The sequence below is a fragment of the Rhincodon typus genome, chromosome 19 (genome assembly GCF_021869965.1).
Source record: "Rhincodon typus isolate 14 chromosome 19, sRhiTyp1.1, whole genome shotgun sequence".
In the NCBI taxonomy this organism is placed as follows: Eukaryota; Metazoa; Chordata; class Chondrichthyes; order Orectolobiformes; family Rhincodontidae; genus Rhincodon; species Rhincodon typus.
In genome coordinates this window covers 55912760-55928088 of record NC_063350.1, presented here as the reverse complement: position 1 = coordinate 55928088, position 15329 = coordinate 55912760, and the positions used below count along the sequence as shown (strand labels likewise).

Here is a 15329-nt window from a genome sequence, read left to right as displayed (position 1 = left end):
TGTCCCTAATTTATTCAAATTTCATTTCTATTCACAATTAATGAGTGAGTTTTGGCACAAATTACCTATATGCCCAGACAGCGGCAAAATTCCAAAGAGAACCGAAAGATAATTATACAAAGTATTGTTAAGAGAATTGCTTAGACTAAAACGTAAAATTTGGAACAAAGAGGAATTTTCTTATTACAAGAAATGCTGTGTGTGATGCCATTCAGTGTGGAATAGTAAAGATCAGGAGAATCCTGAACTATAGTGCTGCCCACAAGTCTCTGCGTTAGAGTTATCAGTCCTGGGTCAGAAGGCGCAGGTGAAAGAAGGCACTGTTAACTGGTATCTGCCATTCTCTGCACTGAAGTAAACTTCCACACAGGAGGCACAAGCTCTGCATTTGCCCTCTCTCTAAGTACAATAGAGGCAGAGCACAAGACCATTCCCGAGAGCAAACCAAAATCCTGCTGCATGTAGCTGGTACTGTGTAACATCAGTGGCTGTACGGAGAACAGCTCAGCAGCATCACTTCAGAAGACAAAAGCTCTCAACTCTCCCAAGAAAAAGAAAAAGTGGTACAGGAAGAGAGCTCAGAGATATGCAGCTCTCAGGCACGCCAACCCAAATAGAATTCTCAATTCCAAACTGTCCTGAAAGTTAAGATAAAGCTCTATTAAATTAATGAAAGCATTGTATTCAAGAAGCACTCACTTCTTAAAGCTCCTCATCTTTAATGAAATACCATTGAGTGACTTGTATAGGGAAACGTACAGTAGTTTCAAATACAGCAAGGTCCCACAAGTGATGAGTTAATACATCCTTGATGGCACTGAAGGAGGAATGTTAGCCAAAGCAGTGGAAAATCTCCCTATGTCAAATACTGACTCAGGGTCTTTCACGTTCAATTAACTCTCATGTGAAGAGTAGCATTACTGAGTGCTGTGTTGCTGTTGTGCTGTGTTCAATATTTTAGTGTGGCTTGTGCCAGCTGCCTTCTGATCCTGAGGCAGGATTGCTGCCAAACTGACACTTTAATCAACAACTCTGCAGGTTACAGTAATCACTTTACATTCAGAACAGGAAACTGTTTTGTAACGAGAACCCCGCAAAAACACAATGAAATTCAAATTCTGTACACTTTCAAGTGCTTCAAAAATCTTAAAAGCAACTTCGAGTAAAAGAGACCACAGAGTGCAGCCCAGCTCCAGAATATGTCGAGTGTCTCTTACCAGAAGGAAGAGTCTTCACTTCAGAAAGCCTAGCACAAGAATTCTCATTTGATAATGTTTGTGAGATATTAGTGTGCAGCTACAAAAGTATTGTTTCCCTACGGTCTACAGGAGCATCCTAGGTATAAGATCAATAGCCAAAACCAACACTGGTTCTTAGGGTCAGAAGACAGAGGCCTAAGTCTAGTTACTTAGGTAGCCATGATATGCAAGGGTGATCACAAGGTTTCAGTGTAACGTTGATAAATTCAGAAACTAATATGACTGAGGTAAGGGCATTTACTTGTGCTAATTCACTGTTGGATCAGAGGACATTCCTGTAATGATGAAAAATAATTAAGGCAGAACAATCTTATGGCTTCTCTTTTAAAAAGCACTACAACCAAGTTCTACAAGGTACACAAAACTTTCAGTTATGTTTCAGTGCTTTAGGAATATTGACCCAACATAGAAAATCCTTGGCAAATTTGTTGGATAATTCATTCTAGGTTAAATTGTAAATGTTAATGGAACAAACAGATTACCAAAATCTAGTTACCCAGAAATTCACAGGAACATTCATATAAAATGTACAACTGCAATTTTTTTTTTGAGATGATAGCCATAATGTTAGTTTTCTGCTACAGACTTCTCTTAACCTGAAGACTTCAAATATAAACATACTAGCTCCATAAATTCTGTACAATTTTATGTGATAAACGCCCATTTATTTAAGAATATTGCTTTGCATGACTGAGAACTAAATCCAAGTTCTAAAAGTTTAACTTCTTAATTTTAGTATTGAAATTTAAAAATACTCATGCTGTAATACTTGATGTTTGGAACTAACAATTGTTACAGGAGGTTAAAGCATACAACTTTTTTCAAGTTCTCAGACCAGTTAACAGAGTCCAGACAACAGACAGGATCTTTGTCAAGTGATTCACCAGAGAGAGTACTGCTTTCTGATCAATTCACGTAAGTGTTTCAAACATGTTTTCATTTTTAACCTCTGCAAGTATATGGGCCACCAAATTGGAGATCATAAGCTCCTCCACTGCCAACTTTGCCATCTCTCAATTCTGACAAGACAATATACCTAGTAATAAATATTGACGCCATTACTTCCCTCTGTGCATCTATTCCAAGATACTCATCAAAACAAAAAAAACACACTGTATAGCAGGGGCACAGCTACAGTCAGCAGACAACTGTATACAGTGTGCTACTGAAATAGAGCAAGTATTAAGTAGGTTCATTTTGCTATATACGTCTTCAACATGAAGCCCTGGTGAACAAGGAAAATGAAATGCACAGTGGGAAGCAATTCGCTAAGTAGCTCAGAGGCCAGCAACACATTTCTTAACAACTCTTCATTACTCCACTGATGTTGCAGCCATCGGCATTTTAATACTTCCTCTTGCAGATGCCGCCAACTCTTCAATTTCAGCATTTAGCCTGCGGATTACCCACTCCATTGCTTCTCGGCCCTGCACAGAAAAACAGACATGGAGTGCGACAGCAGTGGCAAAAACAGAGCAAGTCATACAATAAATACATTTAAAAGTGCATGGCGAGGAAGGGACAATTGTAAACCAATGCAGTAACACTGTTTGGAGACTGTTGAAAGCAATTCAGCCCATTAAATCAAACCATAGAACCCAAAAGTAGCATCACAACTATTTCTAATTCTTGTCAGCAACTTTCGGGCAAGCATGATTGGTGCTGCAATTGCCCTTGATGCCCACAAGGCAGAAAGTGGAAAGGTGGCAGGTTGACAGGAAGAAAGTCAGTACGCCTAAAATGCTCAACCAAGCAAGCTCACATCCATTGAATAACCAGATCAGAGGAGAGACAGACAAGGGACCACCTGCACGCTTAGAACTATATTTAAAAGCATATGAAGAAATGGTTGGGAGGGTGGATGAGGGGCTAGGACAAGCACACAGATAGATCAGTAATTGAGTTATTGAAAAAGTCACTGTGGCAGATACAAGTTTTGATGATCACAAAAATAAAACATGCACTCAATTCATAAAAGTTGCAGATGATTATTCAAAACAGAAGTATCAAAACATTGCATAATTGTGATCATTTCAGCATTCACAACAATAATACTTTGCAAAATGCAGGATCTGCTTAATTTTCAGACGTCACATAGCAAAATACACTAGACAGGTAATTTAAAAATTCTCTTTTAGGTTGTGAAAAACTTACAATTCTATTCTCCCAACCACAATACTCACTTTATTTGCATTAGCAGAGATGCTGTTTGCCATTATTCCTTCCATATAGCTGCTGAGACTGACCCCCTTCACACTGATAATAGCTTCTTGGGTAAGGATTGTTCTGAAACAACAAAACAGAATCATACCCGAGATCCTTACAAAAGAACAGCAGCAAAATAATTAATATACAATTTCCAAGTTCACCTTTTACTCAATTCTACTATAAAGATATAATGCAGAAATCAACCCGTCTTTCCACTTAAGGCAAGTCAACAAGTCATGTGAATCAGCACTGGGAAACATCTTTAACTGAACATAAAAAAAAAATCAAACAAAGCAGGGAGGCAGAGAAACACAAAAAAACCAAGGACTGAATGCATCTTACAAACCAATGCATTGTCTGGAGTTTGTCACTTGTTTCATTCAGCCTCATTGCTTAGTTATATTATCAAACAGCTAAGTATTGAAAATGACAGAAAAGGAGTGGCACCAGATTGGCAGCTGGAATGCCAGTGGTTGACATAACAAATTTCTGCTCTTAACCAAGTTAATGTAAAGTTGCTGATTCTCAACTTGGTATCTGCAAAGCAGACAATGTTAGTCATCCAAAAGGAAAACTTGGAAGTTATCCATGCAACAAGACCAAGAAGAAATAGAAAGATTTCCTTTCCAAAATGGATTAGCAATACAGCCTCATCACATTGCTATTATACATGTATGCAAGGGCTTTGAGTAGAATCATTGCACTTGAACAACACATGTACCTACTTTTCTGGGTCCTGTGGATGGGGTTTATACTCCAATCGTTCATCCACCGATACTAGATTTGTTAATGTTATCTGTAACATACCATAATGAAGATACAGAGTTTAGATATTATTCAGAACACTGAGCTCTAGAATGAAGATGCTCAGAATTATACACCATTAATAACTGAAAACATGCCCACCAATAAAATGCCAAAGTAGACAACGGTGCCTAGTTTCATTTTGGAATTTGAGTTCACGTCAAACCCAGAATAATGGTCTGACTGAAGGCTATGAAGTGACATCAGCTTGGATAATCTTACTGGTATAAAACATAAGGCAAAACTGTACTCAATCTTGGAGAGACCACATATTGGATGTTTCAGTGAATGGAAACTCATCACTGGTACAGTAGGGTTTGATGTTTTGCAGCACAGTGTTGCAGAACATTTAACTTCACATTATCACACTATTACATACTGCTATGGAGATAATAATGCTGAATTACACTAACTTTACAACAGTGACAGGCTACTTGATATAGCAGGCCCATGACTGTTATGCTATATATGAATCTCCCACTTATTTCCTTCATTTAACTATACCATCATGTTCTTCTGAAACAAAAACAGAAGTTGTGGAAACACTCAACAGGTCTGGCAACATCTATGAAGAACGAAATCAGAGTTAACATTTTGGGTCAGTGATCCCTCCTCAGAACTGAGCTTTTCCAGCAACTTCTGTTTTGTTTCTTATATACAACATCTACAGTTCTTTCTGTTTTCATCATGTTCTTCTGTTCCTTTTCCCTTCCTTGTATTAATGCTATTTATTTCAACCACTCCACATAGTCATGAATTCTACTCTGCCCAGCTCTCTGGGTAAAGAAATCCTCTTGGATTCATTAGTGACCGCTCATATTTACGACTCCTAGTTTTGAAATCCATCAGTAGTGGAAACATCTTCCTTACAATTACCCTATCAATTCTTTTCATTGTCATAAAGACCAACTACCAGGTCACCCACAACTATCTCTTATCTGGAGGGGAGTCCTAGCCTTTTCAGCCATTGCAAAGTTATAACCTCTCAGTTCCAATATCATTGCACATCCTTCTGCAGCACCTCTATATTCTTTTTGTAAAGTGGAAACTGGATCTATACACAGTGATCCATCCAAGATTCTCCACAAACATGGCGCAACTTAACTGATTTTTAATTCTGTTACTCTACAAATGCATTTTAACACGTGTTTCTACTTTAAATGATTTGAGAGACTGAACAAGGTCTCTATGCCTTAGAATTGGAATTGATCACTGCAACAAGTACAAATATGCAGACAGAGGGAAGGATTGTGTTATTTTGATTCTTTTTGATGCAGTTCTATCATATGATTTTGGAAAGCAAACGAGAAATTTTCACTTGTGCACTGTCACACCATCTCAGGTACCTGGAATTTTAAACTGGTGGAGAGCACCAGCATCAATCACCTCAATATTCACCTGGCCACGGATCTGGACATGAAGGTGCGTCACAGTAAATCTGGTAGTAAAATCTGAGTTTGTACCAGTAATATTGGCCACGAAAGTCACTTTGATTTCAAAACCCAACGAGTTTATTGATATTCTTCGAGTGAGGGAACCTTTTGCCCCTGGAGTAATTGTCCCCACTCGTAGGAGAGTCAGTAACCAGAAGAGTTTTAAGATAACTCCTCTCCAGTTCATTTTCTGATCAGGAATGCACTGCTTGAAAGGGTGATGGAAACAATTTCAAAAAAGAAACTGGATGAGTATATGTAGTGGAAAAATATTGCAGAGTTACAGGGAAAGAAGAGGGAGTGGGACCAACTACACAGCTTGTTCTGAAATGCAAGATCCATTGATTAGAATGTGTTAATGTTATAAAAAGAAAAAGGGAAATCCAGAGAAGTATATACAGTTACAAATCAATACATATTAAACGTGATTACCTGGGATGGTTTAAAGCTTGGTTAAAGAGATGTTTTTAACGGATTAAAGGTGGAAAGAAAGCCACGGGGTTGAGGGATGAAAATCTAGAGCTTTGGGTACAGACAGCTGAATTCACTGTTTCCACTGGTGGCAAAGAGAAGGGATTCAGGTGTTCAGAATCAGAGATAAGACTTTAAAATTGGAGACATTGAGATACTGGAAGGCAACGTAGGTCAGTAACTACATGGATGCTCATGCTGATGTGGGGACTCGATTCCGGACAGCAAAGTTCTGGATTTAAAAGTTTTTGAAGGAAGAGAACACTGCAAAGATCAGAAATAGAAACAGAAGGTGCTGGAGAAACTTAGCTGGTCTTAGAGAGAGAAACAGACTTAGTATTTTGAGTCCAATGACGCTACTTCAGAATGTGGATTTGAAATGCTAACTGTTTCTTGCTCCACAGATGATGCCAGACCTGCTGAATTTCTCCAGCCCTCTGTGGATGCAGGAAATCTGAAATATGAACAGTATTTTGCTTTTATTGGAATAATTGGGTTTGGAGGTTAAAAGAAGTCTTAGATGAGGATTTCGGCAGGAGATGAAACAAGGCAGTGGAAGTAGGCAAATATATGAAGTTAGAAGCTCAGCTCAAGATAAAAAAGGCTAAAAAGGTTTAACCTGGCAGGTGAGTGACAGGATTAGCAGCAAAGTAATAGAATTTATGCCAAACCCATCACCTTTTAGAATCATAGAATCCCCACAGTGTGGAAACAAGCCATTTGGCCCAACAAATCCACACAGATCTTCTGAAGACCATCCTACCCAGACCCATCCCCTAACTCTATCCTTGTATTTCCCATTCCTAATGCACCTAACCTACACTATGGACAATTTAGCATGGTCAATCCACCTAACTTACACATCTTTGGACTGTGGGAGGAAAAGTGGCCTGTTTCCACACTGTAGGGATTCTATGATTTCTATGAAACCAGAGCACCTGGCGGAAACCCACACAGACAGTCGCCCCAGGCTGGAATTGAACCTGGGTCCCTGGCTCTGTGAGGCAGCAGTGCTAACCACTGAGCCGTGTCACCAACATGTGAAAGGAGAAAATTAACGCTTCCTAAAACTGAGTGTAATACAAGAAATCTGGGGACACAGAAGCAGTAGAGAGGCAGAGTAGATTGATGAAGAGATAGAGGAGTAAATTACTGCAAATGCTGGAATCTGTTCTGAAAACAAAAATGCTGGAGATCACAGTTGGTCAGGCAGCTGTGATCTCCAGCATTTTTTGGTTTCAGATAGAGAGATAGGAGTTAGGTGTAGTCAAAACACATGTGGAACTTGGCCTGTCAGTCCTGCTTTTCAATTCTATTACTCGACAAGTTTACTCTAGTGTCTTGTTTATACTTTTATGGACTTGTCAACCTTTGTTTTTACTGTTAGGTGTACAGCAGTTAATTGCAGAGAATGGAGTTGATCACACTTTTGGCAGACTGAAACTAAAGGAGATTAATTTTATCTTGGAAAAAAGTGCAAGCTTTCCTAATCTCCAATGCTTGAGCACAATCAAGCTTATTTGACCAGAATGAAACTGCTTCCAGTGGATATGATTGCCAAGATTCAAAAATAGACTCAGTATTCAGTATTTAAGAATTTTGCTAAGAATTCAGCTCAGAGTAGTCCATAACAGTGAATAATTCCACAAGCATGCTTTAGATGACAAAGACACACTGGAAAAAAAAGAGTATTTACTGATTTGGCAAATCTTTAAAGTAACGCTCAGGTGCTTAATGTTCTCCAGATCTACTCTGTTTTGCATTAGAGAGTTGTAGATTTGATGCCCAGTCTGTGCCAAGTTGAAGTAATATCATCAGAATTGACTGCAGGATCTCTAGATTAGGAAAGGAGGGGGTGGAAGTGCCAGCTTAAGCACCCATTCACAAAGCAAAGACACTGTGGAAAATGTGCATTTGACAACAGTAAGCTAGGTTCAGCTTATGGTGCCCTTACGTCAAATAGCTGCCTCACACACGGACTAGGGCACTGGCAGGATGCTGCCCAATGTACAGCCAGGTTACAGCAACAGTTTCAGAGTAAACTATCCAAAGGTTACTGCAATAAGCTTCCTGTTATACCATAAATGCGATACACCTTGGAATAAATAAGCAAAAGTAGTAAATAATAGATCTACTTTTGGGTAAGATAATATAGTTGAAATGCCGTCATAGCAAGAATAAAGTATGAGCTACGGTGTACCTACCAAGATACTAATTAGTTTGTTTATGCCTGCAACTCATTGGTACAAACTGGTTGCCACAAGACATTTTTGGTGTGTGATTTTTCCCTGGCACTTAGGTCACTACGCTTGGAGTTTAATGGTAAATTTTATCTGTTAACCCTACAGAAGGAAATACAGATCCAGAAACACTGCATCTTGGACTTCAAATGCAGTCCATTACATAAAACAAAGTCTCATCATTTCAGAATATGGGACTGATTACTAGCCAAATCTGGAGTTTCTAAAATGATGGAGTATCTCTGGTCACATATTAAAACTCCAATTAATCCCCATGCATTAGGCAAGGGAAAACCATGTACGATTTCTAGTCACGTTACTTGACTGACATTTGCAGATCTCAGCTCCATGGTCCGTTTCACAGGATCCACAACAGAGTGTTCGTGTACGTATGTCCGTGTCCTCGATGCACCAATGAGCTGGAAAATTGAAAGAAAGATCAATGTTACCCTTCAGCAATAATTTAGCATTTGACAAGAATGACATTTGATGTTATGGTGGAACTAGCCACATGACTGCTCCCCAGCCACATAGTTTTTAAGTGAGACTCTCCAGATTCCCAATGCTGCATTCGTGGACACAGCCAAGAAGCCCTAGTATATTTCAGTCACTTGTCAAAGCAGAGATAACCATTTATTGTATTACAGTTCTTTCTCCCATTATCTGTCCACCTATGAAAGGTGACAGACATGGAGGAAACGGCCATTTCTAATGATGCGTTTTAACGTAATGCACCATTGCAAAGGGCTAGGAGGCCAATCCTTGAGGCAGGCTTTGCCACTTGCAGCACATGAAGTTGCTAATTACTGTCAATTGTTGTTTTTAGCATTGGCATTTGTTGCCAGACACTTTACCCACTGGTTGTGGTGGTCATCCACAGCCCATGGGATGTGTTGCCATTTTACTGTGTCACCACTGAGTGATTCCCTGGTTCAAAGTCTCCAGGTCACTGTTACAAATGTCTCTCTGTAGCAGAGCTTTAATCATTCAATTAGTTGTCCAGCCCTAGCTCCCTCATCATACAGAAAGACCCAAGGTATGTCTCCCATCCTGCTTGGACACGTGCCAAATGTTTGGATTGGGAAGCCAGATAGAAGTGGTGGATAAGGGTGGTAACAGAGATATCTAACACATTCAACTATCAAATTAGTCCCTTTTATTTCAGCTGGTTAAACATAAAGGCCTCAATTACATTGATCCACTTCGGTTAACCAGGAACCCCTTGTTCATCAGCACTTAAGGGAAATAAGTTGTAGAACTACAGTGAGACAGTAAACAAATATAACTGACTGGGTTTCTCTAGAGATGACATGGACGGGTGAATGGACTGCTCTTGGGCTATAATGACTCTAAATAATGGACAAAGAGTATTAGGACAAGCTACAGAAGAAATAAGGGAAGTTGTAGAAAATTTGTTTTTAAGGACTCTAGATGCCCAGACATTCTCAATTGCAATAACACTCTAACTACATCTTGCACAAATAATTTATTTACCAAGCTATTGAAAATAGACACCATGATCTGTCCAACAGACGAGCTGTGCCACACAGACTAATAGAATTTTTCAGTACAGAAGGACCCCATTTGACCCATCGTTGTCTGTACCAACTCCCAAAAGAGCTACCCAGCTAGTCCCACTCTCCAGCCACATCTCTATAGCCCTCTAAATTCATAACTTTCAAATACTCAGCTCTCTTTTGAAACTTCATATGTAATCCACTTCCACCAGTCTCCCGGAAAGCCTCATCTCACTCCTAGCTCTCTTACGGACAATCTTGAAATTGTGACTCCTAGTTACTGACACACCAGCTAGTGGAAACAAAATATCCAGAAAATCCTCATTAAAAGTTTTTGTAATTTTGAACACCTCAATAAAGTCACCTCTTAATCTTGTCTGCTCGAAGGAGAAGACGACCAATCTCTCTAATCTTTCCTTGTATCTAAAATACTTCACTCCTGGTATCATTCTAGTAAATCTCATATGGGAAACACTTGAATGTGACTAAGCTGTAAACTGACACCATCCAATTTAAAAAAAACTCCTCCCATGGGTTAAATTCCTCTACTTAGACTAAAGCAATGAATTAGACTCTTGGCTCCTGGACCTAGTTTGGGAAGTAATGCATTGGAAGTCAACAGATAAGGTATCACATGCAAACAGGAATTAGCATCAAGTAAAGCCAGTGTGCACTTCCTGACTTTCTCTCACGCGCATATCCATTCTCTACTTTCTAAAAAATTCTTAGTAGTAACTTGTTGATCTACCCAGGAGACATAGTAAAGGAACAGAAAGGTGACCTTGGCCTACTTTTTGATGCATTAAATTGTTGTGCAATAGCAGGTAGCCTGATACAGAATTACACAACTGAAGTTATACGCAACCAGTGTAACCTTTAACATACATTCCATGACAGAATCCAAGTCCATGATCATTGCTACTATGATTGAACTTTACCTGTTTTGTCAGTCTGAACTGATAAAGCAAACGCATTATGCAATTCATAGATTCACTTGATAAAATAAATAGCAATGCTATAAACCTAAACCACAAAACTCAACCTACTAGGATTAAGTTCTTTTATAATTTCATATTCCCTCATCCTGCCATTATATACAATGGACTGAGTTAACCCAGCACAATATACATAGCCATTCATAAGAGGATGCAGGCTAGAATGTCATTCATCCAAATTCACAAGTCCAACCTGAACAGTGAACCAAACACAGTTCAGAGCTATGAAAAGAGAACTCCTTATAGGGAGACTGGAGATTGAAGCTGGAGGACCACAACACCTATGAAATACACTCTTAGTTTCTTGTTCCCCAAGTGCATATGTCTATCAGACTGGGTCACTTAAATTATACGTTGAAAACTGATCATACCAACAAAACCTGGTACAGTAACTCAGAATTTATACAGCAAGACAACAGCCTACCTATATAAATAAATAGATTTCCCATGTAAAATTTTAATGATTTCAATTACATGATTAAGAAAAATGACAAGGTGCTACATAAATGCAAGTTACTTCTAACAGGACTCAGAACAGGTCTTTTGGAACATCCCGGAACATGAAAGCCAAAAGGGACAATTTAGTTTGTCAGCAAGAAGCCATTAATACATATTGGTGCCAAGGCTCCTGGGCCATATGTGGCTTAGAAACTATACAGATAGCCGGTTTCAGACTTAAATGTAAATGCATATCAATAAACCTGCTTTATAAATTTACCAATCATTACTGGACGACAAATTAATACATGCTATGACCACATGATATTGAGAATTCAACTGGACTGATGACTGATGAGACAGCTTGAAATCATCTCAGGTTGTAAGCTCATTATCAAAACTGGAAATCCACTTAGAGGGTTGAATTACTTTTGAAATTTTTTTTAGAATACTCAAGAATTTTAAAAAAATGCTGAGCACTCCTAACAGTTATTGTTTCACCAAACACTTAGAGTACTGATTTTGATCCATCTTTCCCCCTTGACTATGGATCCTCCCAAGCTGCTGATACGAAGTTGCAATATGGTTCTCTTCCTGAATAAAGGGGCTGTTCACAGTCTAATATGAAGTCATCAGATTCCATTTCATCAACTTCTGGGTAGTGGGTCACTGGCCCAGATTGATTAATGTCATGGTGACAACTCTAAAACATGGCTTATGGTGATCCTATAGTTTGATCCTGGTAAATGATAACAGTTTGGGACATGTTCGTACACTTGTCCCCGAGTTCTTCATTGGGATATTTTAGTTGCACTATCATGGGTTAGGGGCTACTATATTTGGAAAAGCAGTAGTTAGACATGTCACCAAATATACTAACATATAATTCACAATGTCACAAACAAATGACTCTGACTTGTTAGACAAACACTGTGGTACAATATAACACTGCTACACCAGTTCCCAGAATTATTTTCAGGCTAATAAAACGTACATTTGGATAGCACCCCTTGTACACAGAATCAACAGAATGGGTTTGAGGAGGAGATGGAATATTTGGCACGTGCCCTGGTTACTAGGGACTGCTGCAGGTTGAGCAATAGTTATTGTTCATTGAGCGGGGCAAGAGTTTGGGGGATAAGAAGCTTTGTGTGAAGGTGCACTCACTGACCTTGACCACCCACTTCAGGTCATTCACAAGGGAATTAGATATGCTGCTTAAAAAAACAAGAGGGGCTATGGGAAGATGGCAGGGAGGCAAATGAGGAGCAGCTGAGTTGTTCCTGTAGAGAGCCAGCACAGACACAATGGGACATATGACCTTTTTCTATGGTGTAACCATTCACTTCTATAAGAGAATTAAAAGTAGGGGAAAAAAAAACAGAAGAATCAGTGGTAGGAAGAGGAGATGATATGGTGAAGCAAAGTGTTTAAAATCTTTCTGAAACTGGGATAACAAGACAGGATTTACAGAAAGCGCTTTGGTGAACAGGTACATTGTGGCTCAACCAACTGGGGCAAAGTCAAAAGGATAATAATTGCCAGGACGATTATGCAAAGTTAAAGAGCAGTACTGATATAGGCTGGGGAACAAATCTTTTACCCTTTCAACTGCAGACTGACGTTGTTCTTGCAGGGTTAAAAGAAAATAGGGTACAGGACTTAAAAATGTTGGAAGGATTTTGTGGTTGCGAAAAAACAAAAATTGATAAGATTGACAGAATACATGGAAAAATTTGATAGTGGATTCTGCCCCTTAATATCTAAAAGTGATGGTTAATTGTTCATAGTAGAAGAACAATACTTACTGATTTAACAACAGATGGTAGACCCCATTCCGTACTGAGCAGCCTCTGACTATGTAACTTGCCTTGGTCATCAACACGTCGATCTAATACATCTACTCCTACAACACACGGATTCATGGGATTGGGGTACTTCTGCATGGCAGCTTTGAAAACCGTTTCCCAAGGGTGGCTGAAGAAAGAAATACAAAGATTCAGCAACAAAACACGGGAAAAGAAAAATTACAGACTGCAGAAGTGTATAGGTGAATTTTGCCTTTGAAAACAACGAAGTAGGATAATTCTAACAGTTTAGAAACTCCAACTCTGTTGCGAACTTACTTGTTCAAGCATTAGTGTCTCATTTGAAGACATTATCCTCTGTTCTTTAATTCCTAAATGAATCATGATTCAAAATTTAGATATTTAAAAACACAAACATTACATGTTCAGAAGATTCTACCAATTCCACTGTCCAGCATGCCAATTGCAACATTGCGTCTAGAATCTATAGTATTGTATTTCCAGAGATTAAGAGGTCAGAAAGTTTCGAATTATCAAGCCCAATAAGAAACTGTAGACCAGTACTGGACCAACACTAATTAATTACCATTCTTAAAATAAGCCTGTAACTTACTTATACAAATGTATGTCCTGAATTTACAATTTAAAACATGAAAACTAATAAGGACAGACAACAAAAGCTGTCAGAAATTTAAGGAACTATGAAAATGCTAAGAGGATATCTCAAAAAACCGAAAGAAGAAAAGAAAGGATTTTTCTATGTACATTAGCAAATACTTAAAAAGATACAGGCTGAATGAAATAAAATATAAAGTGAAGAAATGGCAGAAATACTAAACAAGTAATTTAGGAAAATTCTGAGATACCAATTACTAAGGCGTGAACATTGATAATTTTCAATAAATTTGAGTTGGGCTAAAGAGTCTATTTCCATGCTGTATGACTCTACGACTCTAGGTGGCAGAATCAACAAATGCCTCCAAGATAAATTGGGGAAAAAAAACAATGGGACCATATCCTAGCATGTTGAGGGAAGTTAGGGCCAAACAGAATCCCACAGAATAACTTCAAGTTCTTCAGAACAGAAAACTATGGCAAAGAAATGGAAGGAGGCAAATATGACACTCATCTTTAAAAGTAAAAAAAATCTTACTTCAAAATAAGATGTTGGTGTATACAGTCTGAAATAAAATTACAAACAGATCAGAGAAACAGACCAACCAGGGCCCATCTACCTGGATTTCTTAAAAGCAAACTGAGTCTGACAAAGATTCTAGAAACCCTTGTAGTAGTAAAGAAAAGCCTAGAAGATACACAGGAGAATGCAGTAAAATTGGTTTCCATAGACTTTTAAAAAAAAATGTAGGGAACTGTTTCTTGAAGGAAATAGAAACAGAGGACACTTGGATATGGTGGGTGACGTGGGGCTGCTCTTAGTAACTCCCTATATAAATGACCTGGAGTTACGAATTGCAAACTAACAAAGATCATGAAAGATAGCTAAAGGATACAGCAGGATGGGTATTTAGGTCATGAATGTAGTTCAATTTTTAAAAATGGAAATACATTCAGTAACAATCCAAAATTATTTTAAATTAATGAAGAATACATTGATTGTAAAGATTTATAATAGTTTCGAGGAACCTTAGGGTGCAAATACAAAAGCATTAAGAATTGCTACAGGTGATAGTCCGTCCCACATGTATGTCACTGAATTTATTACAAATAGATGTTATGACCTGGTAATTCATTACTGTTGGATAATACTTGGTTAGAATTTTTTTTATCAGTCGACCAACCTTTACTGCTTACTTTGTCAATTCCAACCTCACCATAAAACCTGCGGACAAGGGAGGTGCAGTTGTAGTGTGGCGCACTGACCTCTACATCGCCGAGGCCGGACGCCAACTCTCCGACACCTCCTCCTACCGCCCCCTTGATCAAGACCCCACCCCTGAGCACCAAACCATCATCTCCCAAACCATCCACAACCTCATCACCTCAGGTGACCTCCCACCCACGGCCTCCAACCTCATCGTTCCCCAACCTCGCACTGCCCGCTTCTATCTCCTTCCCAAAATCCACAAACCTGAATGCCCTGGTCGACCCATTGTCTCCGCCTGCTCCTGCCCCACCGAACTGATCTCCAACTATCT

General features: G+C 38.9%; 1 protein-coding gene across 1 annotated transcript in view; it reads right to left on the bottom strand.

The window, feature by feature from the left end:
* Positions 1 to 698: 698 nt before the first annotated feature.
* The window catches only part of prelid3b (PRELI domain containing 3), a 180795-nt gene continuing 166164 nt past the window's right edge, over positions 699 to 15329 (bottom strand). Inside the window, exons 2-6 of the mRNA XM_020536773.2 lie at positions 13174 to 13342; positions 8745 to 8834; positions 4193 to 4263; positions 3443 to 3545; positions 699 to 2686 (exon numbers count right to left, since the gene is read on the bottom strand). Of these exons, the coding sequence (XP_020392362.1) occupies positions 2573 to 2686; positions 3443 to 3545; positions 4193 to 4263; positions 8745 to 8834; positions 13174 to 13342 (547 nt within the window). The 3' untranslated portion in view covers positions 699 to 2572. The remainder of the gene's footprint in view (positions 2687 to 3442; positions 3546 to 4192; positions 4264 to 8744; positions 8835 to 13173; positions 13343 to 15329) is intronic.